Consider the following 19,449-nt stretch of genomic DNA (forward strand, 5'->3'; position numbering starts at 1 on the left):
AACTGCCCCCCACCAGCCGCAACGTTGACATATGGTCTAGTTTTCGGAAATGCATTCATATCCTCAGCTAAATAAACCATCCCCCGTGGCCGTCGAAATGGTTCTACTGGCAGTGCCACATCGGCCCTAAACATATATCTTGACCAACGAAGGCAAGAGTGCGGTCCAAATCATCGAATTCTCTCACTCCAGTCGAAAGGCATGGAACTATTTTAACAATCTTTCGGGGAAAGCCAGAAACCCTTAAAACCAGTGCCCCATTTCAGCAAACTCAATCGCATCACAACTTGTCAAGAATTAATTGTCCAATGGCGACTGGAAGTCGAATGAGGCAGATTGTGGTAGCACATGGCTCATTTACATTTAATTGGACGAGTTTGCTACAGCTCTCGGGCGCTTAAAATCTGGAAATAAATATCCCAAAAGATATATCCCAAGATCTATCTTTCCATTTGCTTGTACACCCTTTAAAGATCCTCGAAAAGCTTATCTACGTGCGTATTGAACCACCTACTAATACACTTCTTCCACGGGAGCAAGCGGGTTTCCTGAGCGGGAGATCAACGGCGCATCAGGTCACGCTGATAACGCAGGACATCGAGGACAGCTTTGCAGCTAAAAAGAAGGCCGGGGCTGTGTTTATTGACCTCCCAGCCGCTTACGAAACCGTATAGCGCCGCGGCCTACATGCAAGCTTCTTCGTCTTCCTCCGCACATGAACCGCACGATTTTGGAGCTTATCCGAAATCGGAGTTTTACCCTGACAACAGGAAACGGCAAACTAAGTAGACTACGCGCCCCAAGAACGGCGTACCACAAGGCTGTCTTGTTACCTCTTCTTTACAACATCTGCAATTTTGATTTGCCCGGAATGATCTTAAAAAGTCTGATCATGCTAACGACTTAGCCATATGGCGGGATTGGCAGTCGTTGCAGGAACTCTCACACAAGACTGACCGCCTTTGTCGACTACCTTAATAATGAAGACTGACTATCAGCAAAGGTAAAATCGTTACGACAGCCTTTCATCTAAACAACAGGGAAGCAAGGCGCGCGTGAACCAGTCCACCTTGGCAATGGTATTCTTCTCTTTTCTCACGATAGATATCTTTGGATAATTTTGGACAGGACACTGACTTTTTGATGCCAATTGCGATCACTGCGAAATAAACTGTCTTTAAGTACCGTATCGCGTTCCTTCGTCGTCTGCCGGAAACAGGCTGCGCTTCGACATTGCGAACTGCACGGTGGTTTACTCAACCGCTGAGTACTGCATGTGCACCTGTGGGTGTCGCATTACTCACACTCGCCTTATCGACACAACTCTCAACGAAGTCTTGCGTATTCACAGCTGAGGACAACACCAACGGCCTGCCTACCAGTCCTTGCAGGTAGACTAATCCACCTGCTAATCTTAACCGCAAAGGGGCAACTATATATTTGACCCGTCGAGCATTTGACCCTAACCATCTGCCCCACTCCGTGTTAGCCACCCGCCAAAGGAAGCACCCCGTCTGAAGTCTGGGCGCCCTTATGTGCAAGCCGCTTTAAAGCTAACGAACAATCTTGACGAACTTGGTACCAACGCGACACGCTGGACGAACCCCAATTGGATATGGAATTGCATTCGGCCAACAACCGACTTCGCAACTTCATCCATGATGCTGGATCCCTATACCCATGGGAATGTAACTGCCCAGAGCTTCATGGGAAGAGCACCGCATCGTGCATGGTTAGCAGACTTTGGACGTCCAAACAATCAACTGGCTGGCCGACAAAGATGGAATCCTGTTCAGCTCCGGTCCAAATTAATTAAAAAATAACGGATTTACATACAATACGAGTTGCGTTAAACCTAAAAAAGTTGGATAAATGTAGAGAACAATTAATTATTGAATTGTAACTCGAATTTAATCTGGTTTCGTGGCTTATTAAAAAATAAGCAGCTCATTATTTGAAATTAGTTGTGACGTCATGCTGGAGTGAACCGTTTTTTGACAGACCGGGTTTGGTTTAGGTTCTTGTATTAGATTTTGTTCCGGTTCAGCTTCTTAAAATCTTACAAAAAACTGCAAGTTCGGTTACGCTGCAAAAAAATGGTCTAAAACCGGTTCATAAAGTTCCGGCTGGGGTTCGGTTCGACTCCGTGACTTAAAACAACTTTTTTGAGCTTCGAGTGATTTTTTACGTGTTTTCTGTGCAACCTTGTAGCTGTTGGGTCAACGGCCCGCATAACTTATTACATGCCGTTATCGAGAAACGTGCGTAGTTCTCAATGGTCACATCGCATCAAACTCTAACAGAAAGTTTTGCGCACTTTAAACTACTTAGCCTAAATGTTTCGGGCTTTGCGCGACGCGTTGTTTGTTGCTTTCGCGCCAAGCGTAGCAATCGGTTAAAATTAACAACATCTCCCATAATACGTGCCTACTATAGCTCGACTTAAGAAGCAGATTGCGATTGTCAAGCTGTAATCCAAATGTTTCCAGAGCACGACAATAAGAACTCTTTGCCCTAAGAATTTATCTCTGTTCTCACGGCCCGTAGGCCAGATGTGGCCGGAGGGGTTAATGCTTCCGCCCGCAGCATATTTTTAACACGGTTAATAATAGTTTATTAACGGAAATGTTTATTAGATGGAGCCAACATATCAACTCAGTTTTGATAAAATTTCAACGACAATTAATGAAAGATAACTGTATTTTGGTACATTTTCTTTTTCTTCGTTTGATATGGTTAATGAAGCTTAACACAAGTTTTATATCCGGCTCGCAAACGCAATGCTCACAGTTATCCGGTCCTTTATGAAAATAGGTGAACCCTGCTGTAGACTAAAGTTAACAGAGTAAGAAGATTAGAAAACAATATTACGTAAAATAGGCTGCAACTTCTTTAAGATTGATTTGCTGTGATGTTAAACTCAGGGTGGTACAAAGCCAGACGTGCGGGCCAATTGCGATTGGCAAAGCAATTTTCTCATTGTAAAATTAGGCACGTGGCAAGAAATACGGAGCTTGTGATTCATTTATTATCAGCATTGCACATTGTTGTGGCATTCCAAACCACCTGAAACATCCTTCAGATTATCACTCTTTACATGAATATATAGCTCTGTTTTATGTTTTTATCATTTTTCTGCGCACCATTTCGCTTGCATGCTTCTCTAGGTGAAAATGTTTGACTAAAAACTTGAAGTTTAATTAAAAAAAAGAAAGAAAGGTCACTCGTTGACGCCGTTCGATTGTCCTTTGCCCACATCGCTGATACAAGTCCATTCACCGTTGACGCCTTCCTTCCAAAGACTTACCTATAAACAGAACGTGTATTTTACTAAAAATATTAACACCATAACTTGGTGTTGGGTTAAAAAAACATTCTTGAACCTCTAGGCAAACTGTAAAACTATACCAGTGGTTCGCATCCTCGAAGTATAAAGTTGCCTAGGTCTGGTTGCATTAGGAAAAACAAACCCTAAAAACTCAAAATCGAGCTAAAGAAGGAGCAAGGACACATGCCAGTATAACAATAGTAGGGCTACCATATTTCCAGCACCCAAAAAGAGGACATTTTCCTGTCTGTATGTAAAACGAAAGTAGAATTGTTACGTTTGAGAAAAACGTGCCATATTCACAAGTATTACATTCAGCTTCGAAATTAACACGTCCTTATGTGAAACAAGGCTACTTCTGGCGTAGCTCATCAGTAAACAGAGTTTTCCTCTTCAGCATTATAATGTATAAATAATAAATAAAAATGAAAACCACCTGTATGCTATACACCAGTGGTTCTTAACCTTTGTTTCAGCCGCGTCGTGTTTCAAAATGTGTGACGACACACAATACAACGGCAATATTGCAAAAACATTATAGATTCGCGCAAAAAGAGTCCCCTGTTGCCAAATTATATAAAACATGTGAAAAAAATTAGAACGGTGGATGAATTTTATCGTTTATCTATAAGTTAGCAAAATTGTAATTAAATAGGGCCATTATACCTTCAATGGTATGAAAAAATGCAATGGCACTGAAAGAGACTTTTTGCTAAAAAAAGTTAACATAAGTATAAAACAGAAGACTCGCGCGGAGCGCGAAAATACAAAGTTTGTACAGCGCTGTAGTGCTGTAGGAGTGGTGTAGAACCCAACGAGACCATTAGAATCATTGCAAAAAAATACATATTAATTCAGAGCTAGCGCCCCTTCAAGAATTGCTTACCATACAGTTACATTGATAGTAGGCCAGGCCTACAAAACTCACACCTTTGCATTATTAATCGGCCTTTTTAAATGTGAGGCTCTGTTGCCATTTTTCGGGCTGGTAGGACAATTTGTTGGAAAACCTGTTTTGAACCAGCAATTTAGCATGTTTCATAGCTACAGTGATTTTTTGAAAATAAATACAACGTCTCGCCTAGTCGTGTTAAAAGTACAAGCACCTAACTCAAAATGCAAAAAATAGGACATTTAGACACTTTTCAACCTCCTCGGAGGACCATTCATTTTTCTTGAGAAAAGAGGACAAATCCTCCTAAAAGAGGACTTATGGTAGGCCTAAACAATTAGTGTTAATGGCATTTGCTTTGAGAACTAGTCTCCTTAATAAAGTCACCATTGGTCATGTCCTGAATCAATGGCCAAGCATAGCCCTATTAAAAAGGGAACTGTGGCCATTCGACCACCGAAGACCAGCAAGAATGTAAACATTTTGCCAAGTTGAATATCAGTTGTTGAATTATCAGCAAAAATGCGGAAACCACTGAACTTAACAAAACAAACTCGGGTAAAATATTTAGAAAAAGTTGGCTCTAAAACTAAAGCAAATTAATCGTTAAACCACCTTGTTATTGCCACCAGAAACAGCAAGAATATCTCCAGTTATAGACCAACTGACGTGCCATACAACATCATCAAACTTGTGAAGAATCTTTGGCACCCACTTGCTACCTGGAGTTCCGTCACATGTCCATATAATAACTCGGCCATCCTGTTAACAACAGTTAATAGTACAAAAATATATTTTTTTATTTTATTAAGAGTTTTGTTGGTGTCATACCTGAGAGCAACTTGCAATTTTGCTTCTTGGAAGTCCTATCGAAGGAGCCCAGGCACAATCTCGGACCCAATCAGTATGACTTTCTAACTTCTCTTCCTCTTCCCAACAGCCATCCTTTTCACTGAAAGCCGAAAATTGTTATTTTTCTTATTGGAAACACAATATTGTTCATAACTTAATTCCAATTTCATTGTTTTTATGATTTGTTGTTTAAGAAAATAGGGGTATAACAACTAAGAATGACTAAAAACGAATGGGTCATGCTATTTGATGCTTATAGGAAGAACAAATAAAATATGTTGCTAACACAAGGCGGGACAAACACAGTTTGTGTTGAAATCAACCTAAAATGATCCGGGGCAACAAACACATGCTAAATCATAAAAAGAAGAGATAAGATAAAACTGAACAATGTAAAGTGAGATGTATCATTTATATACTACCGTCAGGTATTTTTGAAAATATACAGCTTGCATATACACAAAACATAAACTGACCTCCAAATCTTAATCAAATTATCGCAACCAGCTGAAACAAACTTTTTGACAAAGCTGTTCTGTTGTATCGTCGTAGGAGGTTCAATCAGCGAGCCAGGCATAACAGCTGGAGCCCAACTTACAGCATTGCATCCAACCTGAAACAATTCACTAGACATTAGGCAAAACCCAATTGGCAAAAGCAAAACCAAAGTTACTGTAGTTAGGTATTTGTGTAAAAAATATGTATTCACAAATACTTTATATTATATTTAAAAATACATGTTTATATTATTACAGTATGTGCATTGTTGATCTTTGATGCTTCCCACTGCCCATCTCCTTTGTGCTTTAGGACTGAAATACTGTTATCAGACGACCCACAAGCCAACATCAAACCAAGCTCGTGAGGTGCCCAGCAGACGGAATTTACTGGTAAATGAGATAGCACAAGTTTATTTTAAAGTAGGAATATTTTATAAAACATTGTAAAGTTGCAGGATACCATATATTGTACTATTAGCATTTAAACGTACCATATCTAGGGAAGTTTTAGGGAACTGATTAAACATAGGTTTTATTATTTATATGCACTGTGGTCAAGATTAAGTTATATAAAAGGTGTGGCAATTGTGGAATTTAAAATACCTGATGATTCATGATCAGTATATTCATAGAGCTTTCCCCATTGTCCATCCTGTTCCTTCCATATGATCACCTTGCGGTCATACGAACATGACGCAAGAAGTCTGTCATATTTAGGATGTGCCCAAGCCACTTGCCAAACTGGACCTTCATGGCTACATGTCATAACAATACTGTTTATGGTATGGTTTCTAATTAGGGTGGGTTTGGCAACAGAGTGAACAAACAATGATTGTGTGATAAAACAAAAGTGGTATTGTAATACAAAACATTTGTAATACAATTGTGAAAGGAATAAGATTTTGCAATCTAACCCAAACAATCTAGAAATATCACAATATAACAAAGTGAACAATAATTTACATAAATATTTGTATTGTAACAAATTAATTATAGAAAGTTTCAGACAATTCCCATTCAAATAAAGTAAAATTTATGTAAGTTTTTTTCTGGGTGGGATACATTGAACAAAAAGGTTTTTTTGACAATTGTACCCTTGTAATGTGGAGAGAAGTCGCTGTGTTCCATTTTTGACTTCAAAAATCTTTACAGTACGGTCAGATGAACAAGTTGCAAGTTGCAGGCCGTAGTAGTCCATTTGTGCATCATGCTATATAAAAGCAGCAACACATTGATATCAGGCAAAATGAATCAAGCAGTACCGAAAATATTATTAAGATATACTTTACTTACAATCATGTCCTCATGAGCAGTGTCTACAGTGTTAATCACGGATACCTGTTGGTGTAAAAAAAATTGTCAATACCACACATTGGATAAAGTACTTCTATAAACGCTTATTATTGCTTGCTTATTATATTTGTTACAAATTATGTATAGTATTCCCTATTCATTACTCAAAAAAATAAAGGTGATAAACAGCCATTTTATGTGTACCGATCTTTTATGGCAATTTTACTTGTTAAATTAGTCAACAAGTTATTTAAAAAAAAATGATAAAACAAATATGGGAGAAAAAATTATTGTTTTCAGAAGCATCACATAGCAACTTTTAGAGCTACAGTTGAAAATAAACCTAAATAAATTCAACAACCTAAAAGAACCAGGTACGCCTAATGGACCAAATAATATATAAAAAAAAACAAACAAACAGTATATTCAAACCATTATTAGCTAGACATATCTACAATGTCTATTTTCTTGATTTCATAAGAAAGACCTCTCATATTAGTGAATTTAATTTTTATGTAACAAGTTTATTTAAAAAAACTATACAAACTGCATGAAAAGAGTCCCAAGAAATATTAATTTGGTGTCTGTTAAAGCATAACAGCTATACTACATTAGAAAACATTATTGTACTCACCATTTTTATTGTTCCTTATTGATAAATTACGAATCTAATAAAAAACTACAATAGATCATTCCTAGAACATTAAAAAAATAACCTTTTTTAAGTTTTATGTTATAAATAATAACTAAGGTAGCTTCAACAAAGTCAAAATTAGGAACTGCAAATGCAAAAAGGTGCAAATGCAATAAAAAGATTTATAAAACTAGGATAAGAGGTTTCTCTTGTTGAATGGCAGACATTGGTTATACTTACTTGTAACCTCAATCATGAGATGACAGTTACTTTACCACAAATTTTGTAAAATATAATATATTAGTTTTTCCAGCGTACGATGGAGTAGGGTATAGCTGATGCTGAATAATCAGCAGTTACAATTTTAGAAATTTAATTCTTGTAAAAAGGCATTTAAAAACATATTTCCTTACACCAAGTGTAATACTAAACATAAATGTGAAATAGTAAAAATGTACATAAAACAAAGTGATTTTACATTAAAACAAAACATATTCTTATTTATTTACCTTTGTTTTAAATAGTTAATCCTAATTACTTCAATTGAGATAGTTATGTTAAACTTAAAAGTATAAAAGGTTTACTCATCAAAATGTTAAAATGTAAAAGTAGCAGGGGCTTAGCAAATGCCTGTATCTTATAAAAAAAACATGTCATCTTCTTCTGTATGGGGCATGTCTTGGCCTGCGACCATTAGAGTGGTGATGGCCTTTATGAACACCTTCACTCCTATAGTCTCTATCTTGGCTCATATTAGGTCCTGACACACTGCGGTGCATATCTCTGTTTAGTTTTCTTCTACCACGATAAGTATTAGGCACATCTTCAGGAAATTCCTCATGCCCATGATACGACTGCTGACGTGTTGGATTTCTTTGCATATGGTAAAAGTCAGGGTGCATTTCCTGATTTCCAAAGTGGCCTAGCTTCATTCTTAGATCTGGCTGTTGTTGTTGAATCATGTGCATATGTGATGGAACCATTTGATGGTGAAATGGACGTGAAGCTTCCCCATTCATTGGCACATTGTCCGCCATCACCTTATTGTGAAAATACTGACCCTCTGGTGTATTTCTAGTTTGATTATCTTCATTTCCATTTCTGTTACCATGTTTCACATTTAACTTAATGCAACTATTATACAGTTTGGTATCATTCATAAGTGCAATAGAATACTGCACAGACACATCATGCTTAAATGTTACAAAGCCAAAGTTTCGCTGACGTCCAGTTTTATGATCTTTGGGGATACAAACTGTTTTTACAGGTCCTGCTTGAAGGAAAAGTTCATACAGAATCTCTTCACTAACTTTTTCACTTATGTTGCCAACAAACAAAACACAATTTTCATCATTCATCTTGAAGCTGGCGTATGTCAAAACAACCTGCTGTTATGTTAGTTTACCAGTTAATTTGACCCTGAAGATCGAAAAAAAAATATTACAATATTTAAATGCAGTTCATATAAATAAAAGAGGATTAAAACAAACTACGGCACTGGCTTAGAATCCAAACTAGCGCTATACAACCATAAAAAACAAATAATATAACACTCCCATTGAATTACAGTTCCTACTCAAAGATTGCCAGTAATGTCACTTGTCGTGAATTATCACTTTGTTACAATGAAAATGGCATTGCTGGCATGTATACCAACGAATTTAGGGGTAACACTAATTTACGGAATGATGAATGGTCGGAACGCTCACTAATTTACAGAATGGTCGGAATGGAATGAACTGAGGTTACCAAACAACTTAACTTGATTTAAAATTGGGCGCTGGTCTAGAATCCTACCACAACGCGCATTATTTGGGTTAGGTTGCGGGTTAGCGTTTGGGTTAAGGTGGGTCAAGTATTATTATTAAATAAGAAATATATAATAATGACCCACGCACATCCAAACGCTAACCCGCAACTTAACTCAATTTTGTGCGTTGATTTCATAACTGTGGTAGGATTCTAGACCAGCACCCAAAACTGGAATTTGCAATTAACTAATTCAGGTTCATTTCATTCCGACAGTTCATTCTGTTCCTACAGCTTCAGTCATTTCATTCCGACAGTTCATTGGGTCCATACAGCTTCGTTCATTTCATTCCGACAGTTCATTGTGTCCATACAGCTTCGTTCATTCTATTCTGACAGTTCATTCCGTTCCGACCATTCATCAAATTAGTTTCGGCCCTATTCATTCCATTCCGACCATTCCGTAAATTAGTGAGCGTTCCGACCATTCATCATTCCGTAAATTAGTGTTACCCCGAATTTAGGCGTATGAATTCTGCCAAAAATTTAGCGTCCACAAATTATGGAATACAGTCAGGTAGCCACTAAACTCAAGATATAATAAGACTTAGTTCAGGAGTGGTCTATTTTCATCAACATAAAACGGCGCTGGTCTAGAATCCTAAAACAACGAAACACCATTTGGGTTAGGGTGCGGGTTAGCGTTTGGGTTAAGGTGGGTCAAGTATTATTATTAAACAAAGAATATAATAATACTTGACCCACCCACACCCAAACGCTAACCCGCACCCTAACTCCAATTTTGTGCGTTGATTTTAGAACTGTGGTAGGATTCTAGACCAGCGCCCATAAAACACCCTTCTAGACATGTCATGGGTGTTTACAACGGTCTATGTTGCACTTACAAGTTTTATTGGGTGGTTTTCATTTTGATAACTCAGTTATTTAATTAGTAAGTTAAATACGATAAATGTCTCAGTTACGGTACTGATTGATATACTGCACCAGAAGAAGGCGTACTTCACAGGCTACTTCTTGCGACAATCAAGCTAAAGCTGATTACGTGTTATAAATGACTTCTTGCTTTCGCTAAAACACTCATTGGATGGCAGACATTTTTGAGCTAAAATATTAGTTACTTGTTGATAAACCATGTACGATTATAAAAATCACATATTTATATACAAACAAATCACAAACCATGTTTTGCCTATTTTAGTCAATATGGATTGTGTTTTATCTTAAAATAGATAAACATAAATATTCTTTGTAATCGTTTTTATTTTATGTCAAACTATTATTTGTAAAATTGTTGATGTGTCCAAAGTTACTTTTTTGTCTTAATCCTCTTTATATTAATTTCGGTTATTGAACTAGTTGTTTGTTTCAATTTTCATGATTAAAATGTTATTTATGCATTATTTTTGAACGTTTAAGTATTAATTTCCTTTTTATTTCACAGAGGGAGTTCCCCAATAATGTTATAGGTTAGTGCTTTTGTTGCAATATAAATTGGACGTGATTGAAGCATAAAATGAGTGGAGGATTGGTGCCAAGCAAGAGCACAGTGTATGCTTCTAACTTACCTTTCTCCTTAACTAACAACGATTTGCACAAGGTAAATTAATTCTACGTTTCTGACATTTTCCAAATCTTATCAGAACAATGACTAACTATATTTGTATTTTTAATTGTATGTGCTTCTAGATCTAGCGGAAAATTGTATACTTAAGAGCGATCTTCACTTTTGATATACCGTAAAGTAAGGTGAACACATACTTAGCATGCTGTTCAATCATAATTAGTTTCAAAGCGTAATGTATTAGGATAAAATAATGTTACTTTCAGGTTTTGTAATTATTAGAAAACATTAAAAAACTTATCTTGTTCCTGTATGTTCTAAAAGCACTCGTAATGTTGTATTATGTTATGGAGGACAAAACTTAAAACAATAGTTTTTGTTTTACAAGTTGTAACCGTAAGAAGTATGTGTTTTTTTTACATTTCAGATATTCAGCAAAATGGGACAAGTTGTGAAGTATGGCTGCCTTTAGTTTAAATATTACAGCTAAAAGATTAACTGCAAAAATTTTAGGGTGACTGTTGTAAGAGAAAAGGATACAAGAGAAAGCAAAGGGCTGGCATTTATTTTGTATCTAAAACGTGAAGATGCGCAGAAGGCTGTTGATGTGCTTAATGCAAAAGAGGTTAGAATTGTATTACCCTATTTATTTTTCAATCTGAATGCAATAAAAAGTTATTCTACAGCTGTTCGGTCGGAAAATAAAATGTAGCATTGCTAAAGACAATGGACGCACAAAGGAATTTATAAAAAGAAAGGAATACAAGGACAAATCAAGATGTTTTGAATGTGGTGTAAGCGCCTATTTTGTTTTTAATATCTTATTTAGTAAACCTTCTATTTAGTAAAATTAAATTGTGTCTTGCTAGGAGTATGACCATTTAAGTTACAAGTGTCCAAAAAATAAGTTGGGCGATCGGCAGCCACCAGCCAAAAAAAAGAAGCAAAGCAAAAATGTGAAACCTTTTCACCAAATTACAGGGTAACGAGTTCTATCAATGTCACTAATAGCAATACATTTTGGTATCCTGTTTGTTTATTTGCATTCAACAGAAAAAGACCCCAAAGGTCTGTGCACAATCAACAATTCAATAATGAGGATGAAGATGTACCGGCACTTGAAAACCTTAGTCAGGTTATCTCAGAAGAGGTAACTAAACTGTTATACATTTTAGTTTTACTACAAATCTTCATGTAAAACTTTTTAAAGGTTCGCAACATAACTTACGATCTTCCATCATCCTCTACAAGCAAATCAAAGAGGCAAATTAAACAGAGTAGTTATTTTAGTGATGAAGACGACAATGACTGAAGCAAGTAAATATTATGGTTTGGAGACAAAATATGCCGGGAGTGCAGCTTATATTACTGTGATCATGCATTTTGTTCTTGGTGTTACATAAGTGCATTTTTTAGTTTGTTGATCATATTAAAACATTGATAATAATAATTCAGAGTTGTTGTTTGCAGCTAACACCATATAAAGTATATCTCTACTAAAATATTTGTTTTCACAGTTAAAAGTCCATCTGACAAATAGGACTATCATATACCATTTGAAGATCGACTTTGTGTCCACACAAGTCTCTGATGTTGTCAATTCCCAGCTTTATCATAGTTGGCCTTTCAAGTGATAAGCCCCATGCTATAACGTTTACATCTTCTGGTAATCCCATTGGCTGCAGCATTTCCGGTCTGAACACTCCAGAATTACCTATTTCCACCCACTTTTTCAATCCACTGTGATACCCAAATATTTCCATTGATGGTTCTGTGTAAGGGTTGTAAGCTGGTTTAAAACGCAGCTTTTGAATTCCAAGCTTGCTAAAAAACTCTTTGAGTATGCCCATGAGATCACCAAGTGTGACACTTTTGTCAGCAATGACACCCTCCACTTGGTGAAACTCTGCCAAATGGGTTGAATCCAATGTTTCATTTCGAAAGACTCTGTCTATCGAGAAATACTTTACAGGTTTAAATTCTTCTTGTTGTGCAAGGGCATAGAGCATTCTCGAACTGACAGCAGTTGTATGTGTCCTCAGGACATTCTTCTGTGCTTCTTCTATTTTCCAGTCATATCTGTATCCCTGTATTCAAACAATAGATTTTGCAATGTGATGTTTTTAAAACAAAATTGAAATTCAATATGTTCCTTATGTAATTTTTAACTAATAGAGATCCAAAAAAATGCTGTTAGATAATTGATGTTTCTACTGCCGTGTTAGACTGGATATTACCCACAATTTTAAACAGTTTTATAAAGACACTTTTACTGAACTGTTTCCAATGGCTTGGACCTTAATTATGAATAGAAAAAGAATTCCCCTGGTGTGACAATTTGTAAATTTTGCTTTGTTGGATTTGCAAGCAAATGATTATATATATGTGGCAAAATAATTATAACAGCATATAAAACATGGAAACAGTCTACATTTTTTACACCCTTCTAGATTAGAAGGCTAGTAACAAGTTAAAAAATGTGACTACTTGGGAAATCCCGAGCTCTTGATTGGTATAAAGTGATGTTTTAACAAGTCACAATAGGATATATCAAAACAGTTTTTGTTTGAAACATTTATTGCTAATTGTCAGTATTTGAAGAGCATTAACATTTGAAGACATGTCCAGCCCTTTGAGCAATGTTTTTTTTAATTTAATTTTGGTTAATTTATAGTGCTTCCTTGTTTCGTATGACAATACTTTGGAAGAATTATTGTTTACATTTTTACAAATTACAGTAAAATTTAACAGCAGAATTCTCAAAAATGGATGATTTTACTGCAAAACTTTTAAGCTCAATGAGTTATATATTATAATAATATTTTCCTTTAATTTATTTGCCATTCCTGTTTCAAGGCCTAAACACCATAAAACAGTTTTCTGAACAACACCTCTTAACATTTAAAAAAAAACATTTTGACTTGCTTACTTGTGATCCATATCCTCCAATGGAGTGAACTTTTTTTACTCTTTCTAAGTAATCCTTCGGAAACTGAATGGAGGTAGCGGGGTCTTCAATAAAAAAAGTATCATGAGCATCTCTGGCGGGATGCTGCTGGGGTTGAAAGAGAGCATCAAAGTTCCAAAAAGAACTCTCCACAAATTTATTGGTTGGCATTTCACTAAATCCCATTTCAAGAAAGATTTGTCTATATGCTGAACGAACTTTTAAAAGTGGATGCAAATGGCCACCGGATGGCAAAATGCCCATTGAATTGTAATTATATTCTTTAAAAGACCTGGTTTTCCAGGAACCATCTTGTAACATTTGAGAGGTCAAATCAGCTTCTGGTTTTTTCAATGTTGTAGTAAAGTTAATACCTTTTTTAACATAAAAACTTTTGACCATAACCTCTGATGCTAGCTTTCGCTTTTTCATGTCGCTTAGAACTTTTGTGTCTAATCGATCTAAGTCACCAGATTGAAGAAGTTTTAAATTTAGCTGGGTTTCATCCTTTAAACTTTCAACAGCACAAAAGCATTTGGGTCCTCCAGCACAACTTTTATCAACCTTAATCCACCTGTTTGACATAGCTTTGCTGAATCCTATTTTGGAGTTGGGAACAGCTTTCATAAGCTCGGATTGAGAGATGCCATCTACTGGTATGGCCTTGACAATATTAAATTCATAGCTACCGTTACTCCACACCTGTAAAATAAAATAAGGCTAGGCTATTTAGCATTTCTAACAATATGTATTTGTACATGTGTGTTTTTATTATATGATACCAAATTTACGAAAGAAGGATGAATAAAATAGCCCTAAATATCTTGCTTATTTGAGCCCTTTTAGCCTTTTCTAAAGTTTTACAAAATGATTTTTACTATTATCTCTTCACACTTTTAAAAACATTATATTTTTACCATATTTGCAATATGAATACCTCTTTTCCTTCACCAGTAAGTTCCCATCTCTTCACACTTTTTGGCTCCACCTGGATAACATCTTTGAAGCATTGGATGCTTTTAATGACACCCACAACACTTTGATGATCAATATTTAATTCAGCAGCAAGCACATTTGAGTCAATCGCTTCATGAGATGCAATTTGTTTCAACACCACAGCTTGCAAATTCTCATCAGCCATTGTTTGTTTTAAATTATCATTTGACTTACTAAATGAAATCATGCAATTCTTAAGGATAAATAATAACAAATTTATTGAGTTTAATTTTTATATTCAAAGTGTAACACACATGGAAACAATTAGTGGTATGGCATTACACAAAAACACATGTTCCACATAAAACCAGTAGTTCGAAAAAGCTTTATGTATGGTTTCAAGTCTTTACCTAACATGAATTGATAAAAAACACAAGATCGTTTTAAAGAGTAGTATGTGTGATTTAATAGTCTTCTGCCTCACTACTATTTTCCTCAGACTCTTCATCATCAAGATTTCCAAATTGCATTGATGAAAAGCGTGACTGGACTCGAAGGTATTCTTCAGAAAAGCAAACCTCTTTTGTGGTATACTCAGTTTGTCGGCCATAATCATATTTTTTGGTTGAAATACTCATTGCTTTGCTTTCACATGTCTTGAAACCACATTTTGGGCAAGGAAATGCTTCTCCGCGCTTGTAAGTGAAGCCCTTGCGCTTGATGTGGTCGTCACAGAAACATATCTTACATTGCAGGCAAGAATACTGACCATGGCGATTGCAAGACACACACTTGCTGCTTTCTGAATCTAGAACTTGGCAAGATGCCTGATGCTCAAATTGGTCGTCTTCACATAAAAATCCGTCACAGTATGCACATTTAAAAATCCTTCCAGCATGATCCCAGACAGCTCGCTGACACTCAGTGCATTCAGCATCCAGTAATGGGCATTCACAGGCATGTGTTGATAAACACTTGCGTCCATGGCACACCCATGCCTCACAAATATCACAAATCGCACCAACCATTTGCATGCCTGTTGTATGTACGCCGGGGTGTTTTATAACGCAATCTGAAGTTTTCATGCATTTTTGTTTTCCACAATTTCCACAAACTGGCAGTTTCTGGACTGAGCTGCATGCATAGCAGAAAGCACGATTTTTCTGTCTTACGCCACACTTGTCACACTCCATCGAGAAGTTACACGGTCTTGCACCGAGATCTACAGTTTCGCGCATAGTTCGAATCTGCTTTTGCCGGTCACTCTGCTTCTCCGCCTTTTTACGGGCACCAGTTTTCTTCTTCGGCATTTTTTTCTTATATATATGCTAACAAAACAGTAATTTCTTTCCACGATGTGAATTCGTAACTCATGGGTTAACTGCAGAAATTCACGTTATTATTTCTTCTCTTGCATCATAATAATTTGCCACATGAAGATGACGTCATATATATGGCTCTTACCAGAAGGAAAGTTTGTTCAACAAGGAAGCCATTTTGTTTCCTTCGTAAAAAGATCTGTGTGCCTTTCGTAAAAAATAATTTATAGTTAAAGTAATGTTAGCTGAATGCTGTAGTTAACTTTTCGGTTCGCGAAGATATAATGATCGTTAATGATCAGTGTCGAAACAAATTATTTTGAAATGTCCCAGTCATAAGTTACCGAAGTCAAGTCCAAATCAAGTCATTAGTTACTCTATTCGATTTTAGTCAAATCATGGAATAAAAAGTAAATGTCAAGAACTAATAAAAGTAGTGAATTTTATTAATGAAGAGGCTATTTACCCGGTAACCAAAGTAGTTCAAATCGACATAAAATCACCGACGGGTGCATGCGTAAGAGAGCGATCCGGGCAAATAACCAATATGGACTTTCTGAGGCTATTTACACGGCCAACAGAGTAATTTAAAGCGATTTTGAAATAACGCATGAAAATTATGCAAAACTCGGAAAATTTTATACTACTAACACCGCAACCAATGTATAATCACATATGGGTGCAAACGTTAAAGAGCAATATGGGCAAATAGCAATTTCCATTCAATTGATTCTAAGCAATATTTTGCAAAGCAAATACCAGTGTTGTAATGACTTAAGGCATTGACTTGACTTAAGTCACTGTTTTAAAATGACTTGACTTAAGTCCTTTGACCAAAATGACTTGACTTGAGTCTTTTGGACAAATGACTTGAATTGGAATTAAGTAATTTTGTCAAATGACTTGGGATTAAATTAAGTGTTTTTCATTAAAATTTATCTCAAGTTTTGCACATTAAACACTTTTATTGCTGTATATTGTGTTTGTGTTATTTTTTTAGTTAAATTATTGCTTATGATCGTGCGAGTAACCAATTTTAATAGATTAACAGTTTACATTAAATATGCTATTGCTACAAGGCATAGTATATTTAAAACAGGTTCCTCTGGCAATATATATTTTCTTTTCTACCAACGTTTCGGCTTACTATCCGGCAAGCCTTCGTCAGGGACTGACACACAAAGTAAAATCACACTATCCTCCTTTTTTCTTAGTGTGATTTTACTCTGCGTCTTGTTGGCTTTGTGTGTCAGTCCCTGACGAAGGCTTGCCGGATAGTAAGCCGAAACGTTGGTAGAAAATAATATATATTGCCAGAGGAACCTGTTTTAAATATTAACAGTTTACTTTCATGTCAATGACATGACCTGAAATTGACTTACTCTCATAATGATTTGACTGGGACTTGACTATTTTTGCAAAAGACTTGACTTTGACTTAAGTTATTTTTCAAATGACTTGACTGGGACTTAAGTCGTTTCAAAATGACTTGTTTACAATATTGGCAAATACCATAAACGGAACAAATAGCTAACATATTTTTACAACTGAAAGTAAAGATAAATTACCCAATTTTTTATGATTTTTTCAAATACAACACTTAACCTTAATGTTAGTCATTTGGCTAACATATTTAAGTCTCCAAGTCAATCTATTCTTTAAATGGCTTAAGTCTAATCACTTTCCCCAAACAAGTCAAGCCATTTGACAACAGTCATTCGAAGTCATTACTACAGTGAAAATAATATACAAAATGTAAAAATAGTAACTATGTATAAATTCTGTTTCGTAAAGACAGTAAATATGATCTAAAAGTGTACCTTTGTTTCTTTATAATTTTGTGGAAACAAACTAAGCTTTTGGAATAAGGCTTAAGACATGGCAGATTAATGTTGACGTTAAAATGAATGCAATTCCTAATTCTTTAAAGAGGTATATTAAGTTGCATATTCAGTGTTCCTTGTATCCAATGCAGCACATTCTCTGGTAGGACAAACATCAAGGTTCTTACAAACTAAAGGTGATTATAATGGCTTATGAAAAGTCTGTAATTGACGAAGCAAATCGTCACCTTGGGGCTCTGACACAAAGAATTGCAACCCTAGAAAACACAGTTCAGGAACAGGCAAAACAACTAATCCTAAAAGACAAGGCACATCAGGTATTTACTTAAATAGATATGCTGGGCCTGGTTCGAGACTACTAGTGTTGCAAAATAATATTAAGCTGGTAAAGCTATGTTAACATCACGAAAAAGCCTATTATTTTTGTCTCTTAATATACAATAATTAGTTTTTTTTATTTGATAGGAACAAATGGAAAATCTTTGCCAGAAAAAAGACAGTGAAATAGTAAAGCTAAACTCTTGGCTTGACAGCACCCAAGCAGAAATTCGGACAATGCAAATTCAGCAAAAACAACAGGATATGATACTTGCACACCTAAAGCACAGATGTTCCATCCTGGAAAATGCCTCAAAGTAATTAGTAATAAAAATAAAATAAAACTTTTATGACATAATACCATTGTTTTTGTTTAATGTTATTTTCAATAATTAAAAAACATTATCTTTTAGATATAGCGCAAACCTGGAGGGTCTACTTACCTGTTTAGTAGAAGGTGAACGATTATGTGCTGTTAACTATGAAGATCTGGTGAAAAGGCAGCTCTCAGAGCAAGTGTCAATCCGGTATAACAATGATAGTAGCCACAGGCAGCAAATAAATCACAATGGATTTGACAATGAAACTTTTACCCCAGATGTCAGCTTGGAGGGGTGCTCAGACCACAAGAAAAGCATAACTCATACCACTGAAAGACAATTTTCTATAACAGAGGATTCTGATTCTTAGCACTTTTACAAAGTTTCATTGTGGTGCAATATCGTCTAATATCATATTGAAGAACACTTGTTATAATATGGTATAACATTTTTTAGTTTACTATATTTGCTATAAAGCCATTATTAACCAATTACTCAATTTAGTACAATACATATATATTTCATAAACTTGTTGCCTTATTTAGTAAAACTGCAATTATGGTTTATAAACTCAGAAGTAAACATTTAACCAGAATCATACCTTTTCTTGTTCTTTGAAAATTATCTTTTATGTTGGTTTTACGTTATGTTTAAGCGTTTTTTAATATATTACATTCATATTAAAACCTAGTGATTATAAATACGAGAAAATGGATCGTATATTCTGCTATGTTCCTGTTTTTTCATGTAGTTGCTAAAACAGGTTCACTGTGTTAAAAATATAGAATTTGAACTTTCATAAAGTCCTTGATCACCGTCACCATGGAGTTCACAAATATCAGAGTTTAGCTTTTCGTTGTGCTGTGTTGAAAGACTCGCAGTACCTAACATTTTAAAGTGACAAAGTCTTATTCGCAATGTATATTAAACATGAA

General features: G+C 35.6%; 5 protein-coding genes across 6 annotated transcripts; 2 read left to right on the top strand and 3 right to left on the bottom strand.

Moving 5' to 3' along the window:
• Positions 1-2,939: 2,939 nt before the first annotated feature.
• LOC146164032 (protein SEC13 homolog) lies at positions 2,940-8,143 on the bottom strand. The gene is made up of 9 exons (XM_083381084.1): positions 7,500-8,143; positions 6,866-6,910; positions 6,667-6,782; positions 6,176-6,327; positions 5,826-5,959; positions 5,549-5,685; positions 5,052-5,172; positions 4,836-4,982; positions 2,940-3,307 (listed from the first exon to the last, which is right to left on the bottom strand). Exons 1-9 carry the CDS (start codon positions 7,500-7,502, stop codon positions 3,221-3,223), a joined length of 942 nt encoding a protein of 313 aa, XP_083237210.1. The 5' UTR covers positions 7,503-8,143; the 3' UTR covers positions 2,940-3,220.
• Positions 8,144-10,730: 2,587 nt separating this feature from the next.
• On the top strand, positions 10,731-13,380 carry LOC146164033 (zinc finger CCHC-type and RNA-binding motif-containing protein 1-like). The gene is made up of 7 exons (XM_083381300.1): positions 10,731-10,866; positions 11,258-11,286; positions 11,344-11,455; positions 11,517-11,624; positions 11,700-11,812; positions 11,884-11,980; positions 12,041-13,380. The coding sequence occupies exons 1-7, from the start codon at positions 10,783-10,785 to the stop codon at positions 12,140-12,142; spliced, it is 645 nt and encodes a 214-aa protein (XP_083237426.1). The 5' UTR covers positions 10,731-10,782; the 3' UTR covers positions 12,143-13,380.
• LOC146164034 (phenylalanine--tRNA ligase alpha subunit-like) lies at positions 11,741-14,960 on the bottom strand. The gene is made up of 3 exons (XM_083381298.1): positions 14,715-14,960; positions 13,760-14,479; positions 11,741-12,917 (listed from the first exon to the last, which is right to left on the bottom strand). Exons 1-3 carry the CDS (start codon positions 14,958-14,960, stop codon positions 12,348-12,350), a joined length of 1,536 nt encoding a protein of 511 aa, XP_083237424.1. The 3' UTR covers positions 11,741-12,347.
• A 212-nt stretch (positions 14,961-15,172) lies between these two features.
• Positions 15,173-16,115, bottom strand: LOC146164035 (zinc finger protein 330-like). The gene has a single exon (XM_083381299.1). The coding sequence runs from the start codon at positions 16,021-16,023 to the stop codon at positions 15,178-15,180; it is 846 nt and encodes a 281-aa protein (XP_083237425.1). The 5' UTR covers positions 16,024-16,115; the 3' UTR covers positions 15,173-15,177.
• A 1,897-nt stretch (positions 16,116-18,012) lies between these two features.
• On the top strand, positions 18,013-19,411 carry LOC146164036 (vimentin-type intermediate filament-associated coiled-coil protein-like). Of its 2 annotated transcripts, XM_083382653.1 has the most exons (4): positions 18,013-18,193; positions 18,342-18,511; positions 18,608-18,721; positions 18,793-19,411. In XM_083382653.1, the coding sequence occupies exons 1-4, from the start codon at positions 18,062-18,064 to the stop codon at positions 18,845-18,847; spliced, it is 471 nt and encodes a 156-aa protein (XP_083238779.1). In that variant the 5' UTR covers positions 18,013-18,061; the 3' UTR covers positions 18,848-19,411. The 2 variants fall into 2 exon arrangements, with proteins under 2 accessions (XP_083238779.1, XP_083238778.1); XM_083382652.1 differs by having other exon boundaries at positions 18,608-19,411.
• Positions 19,412-19,449: the final 38 nt, after the last annotated feature.

This window comes from Ascidiella aspersa, chromosome 2 (genome assembly GCF_963924565.1).
Source record: "Ascidiella aspersa chromosome 2, kaAscAspe10.2, whole genome shotgun sequence".
Lineage (NCBI taxonomy): Eukaryota > Metazoa > Chordata > Ascidiacea > Phlebobranchia > Ascidiidae > Ascidiella > Ascidiella aspersa.

What these genes read in the sequence shown, in the direction of transcription:
- LOC146164032 (XM_083381084.1), bottom strand. An exon ending in TACTGATCATGAATCATCAG is followed by an intron (nt 5,960 to 6,175) that starts GTATTTTAAATT and finishes CTCATTTACCAG; the next exon opens with TAAATTCCGTCTGCTGGGCA. An exon ending in TTTCTGGTGGCAATAACAAG is followed by an intron (nt 3,308 to 4,835) that starts GTGGTTTAACGA and finishes TTCTGTTTATAG; the next exon opens with GTAAGTCTTTGGAAGGAAGG.
- LOC146164033 (XM_083381300.1), top strand. Translation starts at nt 10,783, where the DNA reads ATGAGTGGAGGATTGGTGCCAAGCAAGAGCACAGTGTATGCTTCTAAC. An exon ending in AAAATGGGACAAGTTGTGAA is followed by an intron (nt 11,287 to 11,343) that starts GTATGGCTGCCT and finishes CAAAAATTTTAG; the next exon opens with GGTGACTGTTGTAAGAGAAA. An exon ending in GTCAGGTTATCTCAGAAGAG is followed by an intron (nt 11,981 to 12,040) that starts GTAACTAAACTG and finishes AACTTTTTAAAG; the next exon opens with GTTCGCAACATAACTTACGA.
- LOC146164034 (XM_083381298.1), bottom strand. Translation starts at nt 14,960, where the DNA reads ATGATTTCATTTAGTAAGTCAAATGATAATTTAAAACAAACAATGGCT. An exon ending in TTACTGGTGAAGGAAAAGAG is followed by an intron (nt 14,480 to 14,714) that starts GTATTCATATTG and finishes TTTATTTTACAG; the next exon opens with GTGTGGAGTAACGGTAGCTA. An exon ending in TTGGAGGATATGGATCACAA is followed by an intron (nt 12,918 to 13,759) that starts GTAAGCAAGTCA and finishes GTTTGAATACAG; the next exon opens with GGATACAGATATGACTGGAA.
- LOC146164035 (XM_083381299.1), bottom strand. Translation starts at nt 16,023, where the DNA reads ATGCCGAAGAAGAAAACTGGTGCCCGTAAAAAGGCGGAGAAGCAGAGT.
- LOC146164036 (XM_083382652.1), top strand. Translation starts at nt 18,062, where the DNA reads ATGGCTTATGAAAAGTCTGTAATTGACGAAGCAAATCGTCACCTTGGG. An exon ending in TAAAAGACAAGGCACATCAG is followed by an intron (nt 18,194 to 18,341) that starts GTATTTACTTAA and finishes TTTATTTGATAG; the next exon opens with GAACAAATGGAAAATCTTTG. An exon ending in ATCCTGGAAAATGCCTCAAA is followed by an intron (nt 18,512 to 18,607) that starts GTAATTAGTAAT and finishes ATTATCTTTTAG; the next exon opens with ATATAGCGCAAACCTGGAGG.